This window comes from Hemicordylus capensis, chromosome 4 (assembly GCF_027244095.1).
Source record: "Hemicordylus capensis ecotype Gifberg chromosome 4, rHemCap1.1.pri, whole genome shotgun sequence".
In the NCBI taxonomy this organism is placed as follows: Eukaryota; Metazoa; Chordata; class Lepidosauria; order Squamata; family Cordylidae; genus Hemicordylus; species Hemicordylus capensis.
This window is the reverse complement of record NC_069660.1, coordinates 167,368,441-167,383,583: the sequence shown is the minus strand read 5'-3', so window position 1 is coordinate 167,383,583 and position 15,143 is coordinate 167,368,441. Positions and strand designations below refer to the sequence as shown.

Genomic DNA, 15,143 nt, shown 5'->3' with positions numbered 1-15,143 from the left:
CCTGTAGTGAGGTGTGCTGAGATGGCAGAGCATTTGCTAAAGAGAGCTTTCACTGCTTAGCTCTATGGAGGCATGCCCAGCACATGGATGTGCTGTATTTCCTTGGGAAGTCAACTGGCACATATGTGCCACGTGTGTGTGTGTGTGTGTGTGTGTGTGTGTGTGTGTGTGTGTGTGTGTTGCTTACAACCTGTTTCTCCTGAAAGTGCCTGAACTTGTATTTTTGAGCTGATATGGTAAAGTTATCTGAAAGATGGGTGTCAGATGCACAATTTCAGTGCTTGCCCTAGGTGCTATTTTCCCTAGATACGCCTTTGTATCTGTCTTCACGGCAGAGAATACTGAGCATATACCTGTCCCTGAACCAGGCTTTTCAGGGACAGAGGCTAAAGAACTGAGTCAGTTAGAAGTGGTAACAGTTGATGTTGCAAACTGTTTGGAAAAATTGAAAACTAGCAAATTGCCAGGGCAATACATACATCCTTTAAAAAGTCGAATGTGAGATTGCCGACCTCCTTGCAAAAATATATAGCTTATCCCTACAATCAGGCACTGTACCAGAGAACCGGAGAGTAGCAAATGTAACACCGATTTTCAAAAAGGGATCCAGGGGCGACCCAGGAAGTTACAGACTGGTTAGCTTAACGTCCGTTCCAGAAACATTGATGGAAAGCATCCTCAAAGATCAAATTGTAAAGCACATAGAAGAACAGGCCCTGCTGGGGTAGAATCAGCATGGATTTTGCAAATGTAGATCTTGCCTCACAAACCTTTTCAGGTTCTTTGGGAGTGTCAACAAGTGGGTGGCTCAAGGTGATCCAGTTGACATAGTATACCTGAACTTCCAATAAGCTTTCGACAAAGTTCCTCATCAAAGACTCCTGAGAAAACTTAGGAGTCATGGGATAAGGGGACAACTACACGTGTGGATTGCTAACTGGTTGAAGGACAGGAAATAGAGGGTAGGGATAAATGGAGAGGTTTTTTAAAATGCTTTTATTAGTGTTATAAGTGGAAACAGAAAGGTTACATCTCTGAGAATCCATCAAAACCAAACAAGTTAACGTACAAAGTCTTATCCCTCAAAACCAATACAGAATCAAAATACAATAGAATTGAAAGTTAGTCCTTAACTGGCTATCAGTAGCTATCAATAAAAGAGTCTTGAACCCTAACCCTGGAGAAAAAAAGGGGGGGAGGGGAAAAAACCAGCCCCAACCTGGTTGATCATCCTACTGTCAGGTAATCTAAGGAGGAGGGAACCAACCCAACTCTGACGTACAAAATAGAAATAATGCAAGTAATTCGAGCGCAGAGCCAGACATCCCCAATACTCTGTGGTGTGAGCTCCACACCACAAGCTCAAGAAATGTTGTTAAATATTGGTGGTTAAATTCTGTATTCTAGAGGGAAAAGAGTATAAATTCTCTCACTCCAATCCTGCATCTGATTTGAAACCTATATAAATAATAATAAGAAAAGGAGTTTATTCAAAAACTTCATTAAGTAAGTTAACTGAGTCTTATTTATATATTTTAATATATATTTAATAAAATATGTTTTGTTATGTATTACTCTCTGGTGCTAAATAACAGGGGAAATTCTGAAAAATCCTGGATCCTCTAGTCTTTTCTGTCCCAGCTACATTAAATGAGAGATTTAGTATATTATCTTATATGTCAAGCTGATGGACTGAGAGAATCTAAGAAGATCAAAGGACATCTATGTTTCTAGCAGAACCAAAAATGAATTCAGAGAATTTTTAAATCCTTGTTCTATCAAACCAGATTACAGGTTAACCACAAAAACCTCACCAGCAGACTTCACCAGCAAAATGCTATGCAATTATCTTCCAACTGAGTTTCAAATATCAAATGAAGGGATCTAGATAGAGTTGATTAATTCAATCCCACTGGTAAGAGCTCAAAAATAGATGTGTATTTTAAAATGTACCTCAAATATATGTCTCAAATATGTCCTAGTGTGTAATTTTAAATGTGCTTCAATGCCGTTTATATTATAATAATTTCAATACAATAAGGGAAGATCTATCAAGCCAAACATAAATTGGTTGTGCATTTCTCTGCACTCAAATCATGCCCTAAATCACACCAGTCCCTTCATACTGGCTCTCTCCTCCAAAAGCAATTCAGCTACCTCCTGTAGAATCCATGGGAAGTTCAAAAAACAGCAGTACAGAAAAAACTTATTGATGTCTATGGGCTCATCTATAAATCTAATCATCAGAGAGAATAGAATTTAAAACTCTCACAGAACACTCCCCCTGAATTCAATTAATTATTAGACAACTATGTATACAAAACGATTTCCAACGAGAATATTCAGTGGAGAAGAAAACAAGAATTGAAGGTACAAATTCTGCCATGACAACAGTAGTATGCGTGTTGTAAATACAAGGCCACGTGTCCACCAACATATAAATATCCCATCTCGTTGCAGATTGGTATTCAAAAACCATAGTAATATAATTAACAAAGATCAGCTAAACCTCTAACAGTCCCCCTCCACATGTAATGAAAAACAAACAAACAAGCCGGATAGATAAATGGAGGGAGACTAAATTCAGCCTTGACTGATCTTTATAACCTACAGCTGGTGGCATAAGCTATCAAACCATAGCAGTGAAATATCCCCTCTGTACATATATCTACGCAGTTTACTTCCAATTCTCAAAGTGTTATTATAAAGTATTCGTAACGGGTAATAAAGAAAGCCCATAGGGGAGGAAAGAGGGAATAGTGAACTGGAGCTAAAAAGAGAAACAGCATAATCTTCAGCTGCTTGTCATTCGTATCCTTTTAGAACTATAATGTCATATAATAAGGTGGAGCCAGTAATCTTGTTCCATATGTTTAAAAATATTTGTGCTATTATATCAGTTTGCTTCTAAGAATTAAGTTTGCAAGAATATTCTCAGTTCTTCCCTGAATCCTGCAATCCCAATGCATTCTCATTTCTTCCTTGGAAAACAAGAAAACAAAAGAGAACCCATGTGACATGTCTCAGGTCTTTGAAACCATCGGGTTTCATAGGGTTTCTAAGATATGTGACATGTCTTAGGTCTTTGAAACCATCGGGTTCATAATGCCACATTCCTGATTAGATTATTACCCAAGTTAGACCTTATTTAGAACTCCCTAAATATTGATGGTTGAAATAAGAAAGGCAGTTAACACAGGGAATACCTTGAAAGACTAAGTAAAGTTAAACCCTAAGTGATCACATATATTTCAGTTTCTTTTCTGATGATATGTATTAATTCTTTAGGTTAAGACTTTAAATATTGAGGTTATTTCAGTATTAAACCTATGTGGAACTCCCTAAATAATATTTGATGTAGAAAACATTAAGCAAGGGAATACATTGAAGAGCCAATTAAAGAGGTATGATATGTATTTATACTCAAAGTTAGAACCTTTAGATAGGTAGATAGACCTTGAGTTAATCACATTTCTCCGAACCAAGGAAAAGGAAAGAAACATCATAGAAAAAAGGGAGAAGCCAGCATTAAGATCTTTGAGGCTTTGAGAATCTTCCCACTCACACCACAAAGGGTTAATTTGAAATCTTAGAAACAATGTCCAAGCACATTCTTTCATAGGGGAGAGACTAAGCAATGCCGGGACTATAACTTCTGTGGCTGAGACAAACGGTTATCAAGTTTCTTCAAAGAGAAATCACTCCAGTTGAGATCAATCCCTGTAGAACCTCACCATAGTTGTAGTTCCCAGAGCCAAATTAATATTAATACACCCACAAAAGGTTAACAACTGAAGCAAGTAAAGTTTCAAATAAAATTAAAGCTTTCAAGTCCATTCTGATAGAATCTTCTGAATTTATCTCAAAGTGAAACAGTCTCTCCCCATACCGGTTAGCCCAGCCTGTCTTTAGCAAGATCAACATTCAGTAAAAGTGAAAGTAATGAGGAATGAGACTAATGAGGAATAATAAATCTTCACTTCTCCAGCTCGACCAAGTAATATATATGGGAATTCTTCAAGATAAAGTCAGGTCTCAACATGAAAGAAGTAAACTCTTTTTCCAACACTTTCATTTCCCCAGTCAGAGTGTAGCTAATTAATGGCAAAAAGATTATTGTTCAGCCTTAAAACACTTTGTCAGCCATGCAAACAGAAGGAATTGTAAATGGAACTATTAGTTCAAAGCAAAATCTTCTAGAGTCGAATCCTCCCAGCAAGCAGGTAAGCAGAATTGTTCCATGCAGGGCTTTGTAAGACATACGTATCCTGGTTAGACTTGTGGCTTTGCAAAACAATAAAATAAAAAAATGAAATCAAAAGAGAAAAAAAGAAGCTGTTCTTCTCTCCAAGTCTATCCTCTTCTCCATTCCACTTCTCCATTGCATGTTCTTATCTGCCGGGAAGTTCAAGGCAGGGTGGGTGGGTTCCACAAAGAGTTTAAAATGGAAAAAACAAACAAACAAAACCCATAATGATCTCCGACGAAAGCTATAAATAGTTTAGAGTTCAAAATTAAAGTAAGAAATAAGTAATTGCTGGAGTATCAGAAATTTAAAAAAATTCTTCGAGGCAAAACTGAAAGCTGTTAGCATTGGAATGCTGAGATCTCCAGCAAAATAAAGATAACAGGAAATGAGCAAGAGATTAAAAAGATTTTTAAAAAGCCATAGATCTGCCAAACTCACAGCCGTGGACATCTCAGAGATTTATTAGGAAAGATAAAAGAGTTAGAGCAGGTCATCTGTGACTAGGCGAAAATGCCTCTTCCCGTTTGGTCCAATGATAGCAGAAAGGTCTCTCCAGATGTTCATCCAGGGTTTTCCAGACTTTTTAGGGTACGAAGGCCCCCTGGACTCCCACCTCTGGAAGGAGAACTGAGCCCCTCCATCTAGCCGATGAAAGGTGATAAGACCAAACAGTTGGGAAAACCCTGACAGCTGGTTTAGTCAGGAGTTTTCATTCAGACGACGTATTGCTTCCAGCTAAATGGAGAGTTTTCACAATGGAGGGAAATAAGAAGTTGGGTCCCCACTCCGAAAGGATCTCTCTTTAAGCTGATGGTTAAAATTAAATTATAACATTATTCTTCCTGCTCCCGCAGGAAGAACTTAATTCGGCTTGGACATCTCCAAGCCACGAGGGCCATCAAACAGCGCATTATCGATACACAATTACAAGTTGAAGCAACTAGAATACCGGAGACTTGTACATGGCTAATCAGCTTTATAATCTGAAACCTGCTGACTACTTAAGTAACATATCAATCTCAAAATTTAGGCGCGCCCTAACTCTCGCTTGACTTAATGCTCTCCCCACGCCTGTTTTAGAGGGGAAGTTTAAAGGGATCCCATACTCTTTGCATTTATGTCCCTGCGGCTCAGGCACTATAGAATCCACCACCCATGTAATTTTATTTTGTGACTTTTACAAGGATATCCGTACAAATTTTATCTCAGCAATTTTGAAGAATATTCCTGGCCATACTGATGAATTTTATCTTGCTTTCTTGCTGTCCAATTTTAATGATACAATTTCTAATTTGGTGGCCAAGCATCTCTTATATTATCTGCAAATCTCGAAACATATTCATGTGATATTATCTTTGGTTGATGACCAAAATAAAGTGATTAGCTGTCAGTGACTGACCAGGAGAGGGATCTTGGGGTGGTGGTGGACAGCTGGTTGAAAGTGTCGACTCAATGTGCGGCAGCTGTGAAAAAGTCCAATTCCATGCTAGGGATCATTAGGAAGGAAATTGAAAAGAAAACTTTTACTATTATAATGCCCTTATACAAAACTATGGTGCAGCCACACTTGGAGTACTGCGTACAATTCTGGTCACCACATCTAAAGAAGGACATTGTTGACCTGGAAAAAGTGCAGAAAAGGGCAACCAAGATGATCAGGAGCCTAGAGCACCTTTCGTATGAGGCAAGGCTACAACACCTGGGGCTTTATAGTTTAGAAAATAGATGACTGCGGGGAGATATGATACATCTATAAAATCATGCATGGTGTGGAGAAAGTCGATAGATAAATTCCTCTCCCTCTCACATAACACTGGAACCAGGGGTCATCCCATGAAATTGATTGCCAGGAAATCCAGAACCAACAAATGGAAGTACTTTTTCACACAACGCATAATCAACTTGTGGAATTCTCTGCCACAAGATGTGGTGACAGCCAATAACCTGGAGTGTTTTAAGAGGGGTTTGGATAACTTCATGGAGGAGAGGTCTACCAACCGCTACTAGTCTGAGGGCTATAGGCCACCTCCAGCCTCAGAGGCAGGATGCCTCTGAATACCAGTTGCGGGGAGTAACTGCAAGAGAGAGGGCATGCCCTCAATTCCTGCCTGTAGGTTCCCAGTGGTATCTGGTGGGCCACTGTGTGAAACAGGATGCTGGACTAGATGGACCTTGGGCCTGATCCAGCAGGGCTGTTGTTATGTTCTGTCATGAATGCCCATTCACTCTTTCCACACATGCATTCTCTACATTCTAGTGAGTACATTAGTACAATTTGCTTTAGTGATAACATATAAAATAAATTCAAGCAGTATATATAGACAAACTACAGCAATGGATTTATCCTACAGCCAGGCTGGTTCACAGTTATATGAGATAAGGGCTTCTCTGGATAAATATAATTATGGAAGTAGCAGCTGTCCACAAAGCATATTGGGATCATAGGCACTAAATCATTGCCTTGAATAGAGAAGCAAAAACAGCAGTGGAAGCATTTGTTTTAACAGTGCTCAAAATATTACATAGTTTATCTCAGTCATCATTATAATAATGGCACAGCAGGGAAATGACTTGCCTAGGGAACAAGAGGTTGTTAGTTTGAATTCCCACTGGTATGTTTCCCAAACTATGGGAAACACCTATATTGGGCAGCAGCAATATAGGAAGGTGCTGAAAGGCATCATCTCATACTGTGCGGAAGGAGGCAATGGTAAACCCCTCCTGTATTCTACTATGGAAACCACATGGCTCTGTGGTCGCCAGGAGTCAACTCCGACTCAATGGCTTGATCTATCTATGAAGTAGGTCACTACAAGCACCCCATATTGCAGATGAGGAGCTGAGGCTCAGAGAGAGAGAGAGAGAAAGAATCTTGCCTGAAGCCACCTAGCAAGTTTGTGACTGAGATAAGATTCATACCAGAGACTTCCCACTTGCCTCTTTAAATGAAGTGACTGGTATTTTTCTAAATAGATACGCATCCCAATCCTTAATTATTGTGGATATGGGATCTCTGAAACAGAGTCCCTTGAAAATTGTCTGTGTAACTCCCATTTTATTTATTTATTTATTATTTATTTATTTATTTATTACACATTTGTCGTTTGAGGTTTATTACACCTTTGAGGAGCTCAGAGTGGTGTACGTGGCTATTTTTATCCTCACCCTGTGAGGTAGGTTAGGCTGAGAGATGCATGACTGACCCAGAATCACCCAGTGTGTTTCATGGTTGAATGGGGATTTAAATTTGGGTCTTCCCAGTCCTAGTCCAACACTCTAACCACTACACTGTGCTGGCTCTCTTAATCCGAGAATTAGTTTCTCGGACTTTTTGTTGTTTTTGTTGGAAAATCATCCAAAGCTATAAATGTTATGCTTTTTGGTTCAGCACCTTCTAATATGTTTTGCAAGGAACAGGGTTACATGTGGAGGGATCACATGTTAAATCCCTCTGCACTTGCAAATCAAGTAGGTCAGCAAAAAGGCTTCTAGCTCTCATGTCTGCCTGAAATGGTACAGTCTCACATACTATATCAAACTTGGAAAATGTTGCATCAAGGTAAAGTAATTTCTGCATCAATAAAATAAAACCTAAGTTCTGCAGTCTGTATTAATTTGTGTGGATTTGCATTTAATCCAGTTGAAGCAATGTTATATAATGTAACATTGCTTATGTAATGAAGAGGAGCACAGCACTGAAGCTCCATCTTTGACTAATCAGTTGATTTGTCTCTCAAATAAACTTCCTTCCTTCCTTTTCTTTCTGCTGCCTTTCCTCATACTTCTTTCCTTCCTCAAACAACAGGAAAGGATGCTCAAGGACTTGCAGAGGAGTGTGGAGGGGGAAGAGCAGGTGTGGAAAGCAAAGGTGGCTGCATCTGAAGAGGCACTTCAGAAGGTATTGCTGAATATGTGTGCACACATATTCCTGGGTTCAACTTTATGGGTCCAAGTGTTCTGTCAGATTTTTTTTCATCTGTGTGAGGAATGAGTTTTGTTCTGAGCGGTAGTATAAGTGCACACATGCATTCAGTGTGGAACCTTCATGATTCAATGTGATCGGGATTCAAAGTTGACTGAGTGGAGCGGACAACAAAAAACGTGTGAGCATGCACACCTGAGAGGGAACACTGGTCCAAACCCACATTATCCTTATTATAATAATAGCATTCAATTCTGAAAGCATATAAACATATCAGACACATGGATTAGGAGGAAGATAACTTTCTACTATGCAACTTTGTCTGTGGGGAAAATATGCACAGTGCCCAATTTGAATTCTATTGCTTCTGTACCTAATGTAATCTAAAATTAATCTCCATCTCTGCTAATGTGGGAACTACCATGTTTTTCTTTATTTCTGCTCTCTGCCTTACAGAGATTGGTGTGTTCTGATTAGTGCTAGAGTCAGATCCAGATAACTGCTGACTTTTATATTTTGAAAGGGAGAGCATCTTTTGCTTTTTTGCCTTTCTTTAGAACAAATTAAGATCTTTTGCTCTGGGCACAAATCAATTTAATCAGTCTGTAAAGAGTTTCCTAAATCACTACCTTAAGATTCATATATTGCAGAGAGGTTCCTACCATGTTGGTCCTCTACCAACTTGGTCCAGTGATTGAATGTTATAGGAGGAGAGTTGATCTTGTGGTAGCAAAATAACATACAGCTCAATGTTTTACACGTGTTGGAACATACACATGCATAACATATATGTTATGTTTGTGCATTTGCACAAGCACAAAGATTATGCAAATGGAGTTGCACAACAGTGAATCCATTATATATAATTGTGTGAAACTCCATTTGCACAATTTTTGCACTTGTGTAACTGTGCAAAAATTGTGCAATGTTACACAATGTATACTCCAATGTTGCACAATGTATACATTTAGTTACACAATGTATACTCCACGTGCAGTGGTTAGAATGAAAGATATTTTTCTCTTCCACTCCCTCTCTCCCCTCAAGGAACAATTCTATTAAATTTGAAAGCTAGTTCATTACTTTTACTTTTAGTTTGTCCTAGGGAAAGTATTGTGCTACTGCTGCTGTTTGGATGGACTAAAGTGTGCTACTTTAACAGCAAAAGGAATAGTAATATTACATTGAGAATCCAATAGACCACTCAATAGTGTGGATCTAGCATTGCACCCCCAGGCCCCAATAAAGACAAGACACATATAGTTGGATGGACTAGGGCCATTTTTATTGATTTAGATAACACAAATCCTGCAGTGAGGCATGACAATTCAGAGTGCGGTTACCCCAACTAAGAGTCAGTCTCATAAGGAGGACCGCCCAACCCCAGGCGACAGACTGGGTATTAGTTCCTCCCGGACAGAATCCAAACATCATAATATCCATGGGATGAAATCCCACTGAAGGGAAATCAGGCAGCCCTACCCACCCAGACCACAAAACTCTGAGTGTCGGGTGCCAGCCTGCTCCCAAGTAGGGGCAGATCCCAATCCAAGAGCCACAAGAACCTGCAAAGGCTGTTGCTCTTCTTCCCACTTGCCTTAAACGATTCACCAGTCAAAATTAATTAATACACTTAAACTAACCCACACATCAGCAAGTGACCAATCAAAAGGTGACAACCCTAAATGAGTTTCAGTGAGAATTAGGTGAAAAAAGGCCACACAAAGGCCAATAAGTTGTGGCCAAAAAAATTCCTACTTGGACCTGAATGACTTCCCTCACTGAAATGGGTGGGAGGTGGGCTGCTCAGTCCAAGCAACTGAGAAGGAGCTCTATGGAGCCAGCACCTTAAAATACCTGTCCTAGCAGCTGATTGGCTGCTAGGACATTAGACATAAGAATTTGTCAATCACGTGACAAATTCCAACATGGCTGTCTCTGTGCTTGCCTCAAGGGGGCCGAGAGCACAACTCCACCCACCCCCGCAGTCGCATGAGAGTGGCGGACAGCAGCAATGTCTAGGAAAGAGTAAAACCTGGTCTAGTGATTGACTGTTATAGGAGGAGAGCTGGTCTTGTGGTAGCAAGCATTAAATGTCCACTTTGCTAAGCAGGATCCACCCTGGTTTGCATTTGAATGGGAGACATGTTAAGATATTCCCCTCAGAAGATGCGGCCGCACTGGAAAGACCTCTTGCATGCAGAAGGTTCCAAGTTTCCTCCCTGGCATCTCCAAAATAGAGCTGAGTGAGACTCTTGCCTGCAAACTTGAAGAAACCGCTGCCAGTCTGTATAGACAATACTGAGCTAGATGGACCAATGGGCCCATTATTGAATATTCACTCTTCTCGGTTGCTGTAATCAAGGCCATCTTGATGGGTTATCCCCCTCACGTGCTCCAGGGCAGGACTATGTTAATTAGCTGAAAGATAGAAGTCTCTTGAGCCTGAGTGGGATGACCTTGCCCAGTTCTTACAGTCCTGCATTGCTCCAGGCAGACTTTCTCTTCTCTCCAATCTTCCCTTGTTATTTCTTATACCTGAATTTCCATTAAGCTTTCCTGTTTATCCTTTACTCTGCTTCAGTTCCTCAATCCTCTCTCCTCTTCCCCTCTCCTACTTCTCTAACTGTATGGAGCGCGCAGGAATGCCTATAATGTCTCCGTTCCTGCGAGGAGAATGAGGAGTGTGTTCCCTAAGGACATGAGAGCGCCCGGATCTCCACCACCAGTTGCGTCCTTGCCGGCTTTCACAGAGCCGTCCAGCAAGATGAGGTCTCAGCCATTCTGCCCTCGGGCCCTGAGCCTCGGCGTAAGGCAACATGCAGGCCGCAGGATGATGTCACAGCCAGTCTCTCACCCTCAGGCTGTGAGACTTGGCGTGAGGCGACATACAGGGAGGAAAAAAGGCAGGCAGAGGCTTTAGAGTCCTCCTTACTGCTGGAGAGCCGAATCAGAGCGGCGGCAGCAATTCCCCTGGTTAATCCACCTAAAACAACGTGCTGAGGGAACCAGACAAAGGAAAAATGGTGAGCTCTTTCCATGGGGTGTACCGCTTAAAGGTTGGTTCCCCCCAATTAGCCTACCAGCTTGCCTAAATCAGTACACCCAGAGTAGAAAGCTGGTTTTTAAAAAGCCCTTGATCCTCTGTTCCTCTGAATCCCCCCTTCTATCCCCCCCTTTCCTCCCTCCTTGCTCTTAAGGCTTATGGCGAGCATCCAAATCTCTCCCCATTCCCCCGCCTCCCCCCTCTCAGAGATATTGGATCTTCCTCCACGAATATTGGGCCGCAGCAACTCCAAAGGAGGCTTTTTCTCTAGGTTTTGGGCCCATTCATTGCCTACCCATTCACCTCTGCAGCCCTTGCCTCAACACAATCAGTTGCCCCTTCTTGTGTCTGATCCTTGTCTCCATGAGGCAGCCGCGGACCTAGGCTGGCACCAAACAAATGGCTGGAGGTCCGGGGGGGAAGAAGTGCAGCCTCCAGCAGCTCAAGTAATTGGCGGGAAGCGGATGGGAGCAGCGGTAACTACTAACTCCAATGGAGGTCTGTTCACAGCAGTGAGGCAAAGCGCCTGGGTCTAGCCCAGGAGTGCTGCAACCAACCATGCGGGGAGCAGAGGAATTGTACCAGACACCACAGCCTCAACTACCCCCCCTCCTCTTCACTAGCACTTCCCAGGCAGGAGAGCCTGGTAAAACTGGTGAGAGTGTGGTGTAGTGGTTGGAGTGCTGGACTGGGACCAGGGAGACCCGGGTTCGGTTCCCCGTTCAGCTTTGGTGCTTGCTGGATGGCTCTGGGCTGGTCGCTTCTCTCTCGGCGTGGCCTGCTTCGCAGGGTTGTTGTGAGGAGAAACTCAAGTATGTAGTACACTGCTCTGGGCTCCTTGGAGAAAGAGCGGGATGTAAATGTAAAAATAAATTTAAAAATGAATGAATAAATAAAATCGGGGCCAGCAGGCACCTTTCCTATGACCGCAGACCTGCCTAGGCGGTGGCCCCCTCCTCTAGGCCTAACTCCTCACCCTGTTGGAGTTTTGTAACCCTTGCCACAAAAGCTGTTTGCACTAAGCTCAGTCGACTGGCTTTTAGGCAGCTCTTCCTAGCAAACCTGGGAGGGCCCTTTCTGCAGCTTTGCCAAAGAGCCCATTTTGTGAGGGTGCAATCATGCATGGCCCTCTAGGGGTCATATCGACAAATACTCTTTTCCTTCCTTGGAACCTCCAGGGTGTAAAGGGTGAATGGAGGGAAGAAAAATGCACCTCGGGCCAGCTATATGGCATCCCTCATTTCTGCGGAAGTTTCCTCCCTTAGAGGCTGAGTCACAGCCTTATAACCATGTCCATGCCACTGCTGCTACTATGATATGTGTTTATGCCACACTTTGTCTGGGACACTAACAAATTTATTACATTACAGGCCCCTATGACCAGAAAAACTGGTTACATTCGGGCAGGCGAGGGTACTTTCATCTGTGGAGCAGGATCAGCCCTGCTTGGTTTGAATGGGAGACCACAGTATTCTTAATTATTTTATTATTTATTTGTTGCATTCCTATACCACCCCTTTCAAGGCTCTAGGGGGTGCACAACAAGGTCTGTGACTGTCGCTTCTGTAACAGCACAGGAACAGCCATGCTAGATCAGGCCCATGGCCCATCTACTCCAGCTCCTCTTCACTAAAGGACATAATTAATTTTTTGTTCAAATGAACTTCCAGCAACACTAATATTCTCCCTCACAAGAGGCAACCGTAATATCCATTAAGGATGCAACCCATACTTCTGAGGAGAATGACCTTTCAGGTGTGTGCCTGAAACCACAGGCACTGATAGCCTTGCCTTTTCCGATTCTCCCCTCCCAAGGCCTCACCCTAGCCTCTCATAGGGTGGCTGCATGGAGTCTAGGCTTCATATCTCCTTAGGAGGCTGTTTCCTTCATCCTCCTGGCTCTGGGTTTCTGGGGTAGTATTGTTCAGAGAGACCACCTACGAGCTAAGTCCCTAAGGATAGTTCCATCTGCCTCCAGCTAGCGGGGGAGGAAGTTCACGTCGACAGCCCTTCTGGCCCTGTTCACCCTTCCAGATGTCCCACAGTTAATAATATATAATGTGAACAATGCCAAATTAACGACGACACAACAGTGGACAGCCTCCTCCAACCATGGTAGGTTGGGTCCACAGTCCACTATGGGTCCACAGTCCCACCCAGGTATCCCACCTGGGTCAAGCTCTGGCATGCAAGTGTAGCTGCCACTCCCAACAGAGGAAAGCCTCAGGCATGTCAACATCTCTGATCACAAGTACGAGGGCACACCCCTGAGAGTAGCATACCTCATTTCCAAACACAAAATTGATGAAGGGGGGGGGTACATTGTACTACCACTAACACAAAGTACACTTGCCCTCAGATCTCCACTCTTTGGCTCAACAATCTCATATGAGGTAGCAACCAAGAGGGCCGTACTAAGCTTTAGTGACATACCTCCTACCCAGTACTGCATAGTCTGCATGGGCTCTCACACATACCCCAGCACATCACATGGTGAACCTCAATTTCAAGCAAAATCATGAGCCATCGTCCAGCCACTCAGCAACATGAGCCCTTTGAGGTCTGCTTCCTCTGTAGAGAAGGACGTGCAGCCAGGTCCGGTGCATGGCCTAGTAGTAACCAGTGCCACATTGGCCTCCCCATTCCCATCTTAAATACTTTCTCCATGGTCATGTAACAGCCATGGTTCCTAGGGGAGCTCATCTCCAGCACCTAATAAAAATATCAAGACTCCTTCCAGGCAGTAAGGATATGACCCACTGTTTTAATCTCTAGTGGGTCCCCCATTACAGGTGGCAAGCACCAACCATACAGTCGACTTATTCCATCTCAATCTAGCCTATTGACAGTCTCTCTCCATACAAAACCATCTTAGCCATGAGATGATGGCATGGGGCAGCGCCTCGATCAATATCACTGTTTTCGTGATGACCACTATTCCCATCATGGGATATATTACCACAGGCTCATAATCTCTCACAGACTTATACCTCTGGACTCTCCAGTTATCTTAACATTCTCGCCTAGCTGCTCTTCCGGGGCGGAACGCCCTCCTCCATGGCCACACCCAACTAATCCAAGAGAATTGTTTACTGCTTGCAGCCTAGCCTAAGGCAGGCAGAGTGTCGTCAGTCCTGCTGGGTGCTACCTGCCGACCTCTCCCTCAGAACGTCAGCTGGGCATTTGTCCAGTTCCCTACCCCGGCATGAGATTTTCCGGTGGACGACCAGATGTTAGCAGGCTCCCTAACACAGTGGAACCCTCACGGTTGGCCTTAAAGTGGAACCTAGGATATTCATCCAACTTTGACCTTTCCCTTGAGGTCCTAAAGTCCAAGGTCCGTCCACATCCCAAACACTCTCAGTTGCAATTATGGCACAAATTGGACTATTTCAGCAGCTCAGTCTCATTCCGTAAAACTGACTCTCTGTCCATTTCCTTCTACCAGGGTAGTGATTTCTCCAACTATTGCCAGATGGATTAGCGTGTGTATCGCTCTGGCGTATGAAACACAAAACATTCAGCCTCCCTTCTATATCACAGCCCACTCAACATGTGTGGTGGCAACCTCAGCCACCTTTTTTCAACCAGTGCACACATCCAGGAAACCTGTAGGGCTGCAACCTTGAATAATCCATCTACGTTCACGCAACATTTTAAAGTGGACATTTATGTCTCTGCCTAGGTAGCTTTTGGTAGATGAGTTCTGCGAGGGCGCTTCTACAGGAGCGGCCAAGAGCACATCCCTCCCTGGCGATGTACAGGCTTTGGTATGTCCCATCGAGATGGCCTTGATTGCAGCAACCGAGAATGGAGCATTGGTTCACTTACCGTGAAGGCTTCTTCTGGTTGCTGCAATCAAGGCCATCTCGGCCCTCCCAGCTAGCCGCTCTTGGGTTGCTCCTGGGGTGGGTGTCACTGTTTTG

General features: G+C 43.1%; 1 protein-coding gene across 9 annotated transcripts in view; it reads left to right on the top strand.

Annotated features, from left to right (window-relative positions):
- Positions 1–15,143, top strand: part of RRBP1 (ribosome binding protein 1) — a 191,877-nt gene that overhangs the window by 164,463 nt on the left and 12,271 nt on the right. For all 9 annotated transcript variants that reach the window (XM_053246948.1, XM_053246950.1, XM_053246947.1 and 6 more), the window contains one exon: positions 8,055–8,147. In XM_053246948.1, coding sequence (XP_053102923.1) covers positions 8,055–8,147 — 93 coding nt within the window. The remainder of the gene's footprint in view (positions 1–8,054; positions 8,148–15,143) is intronic.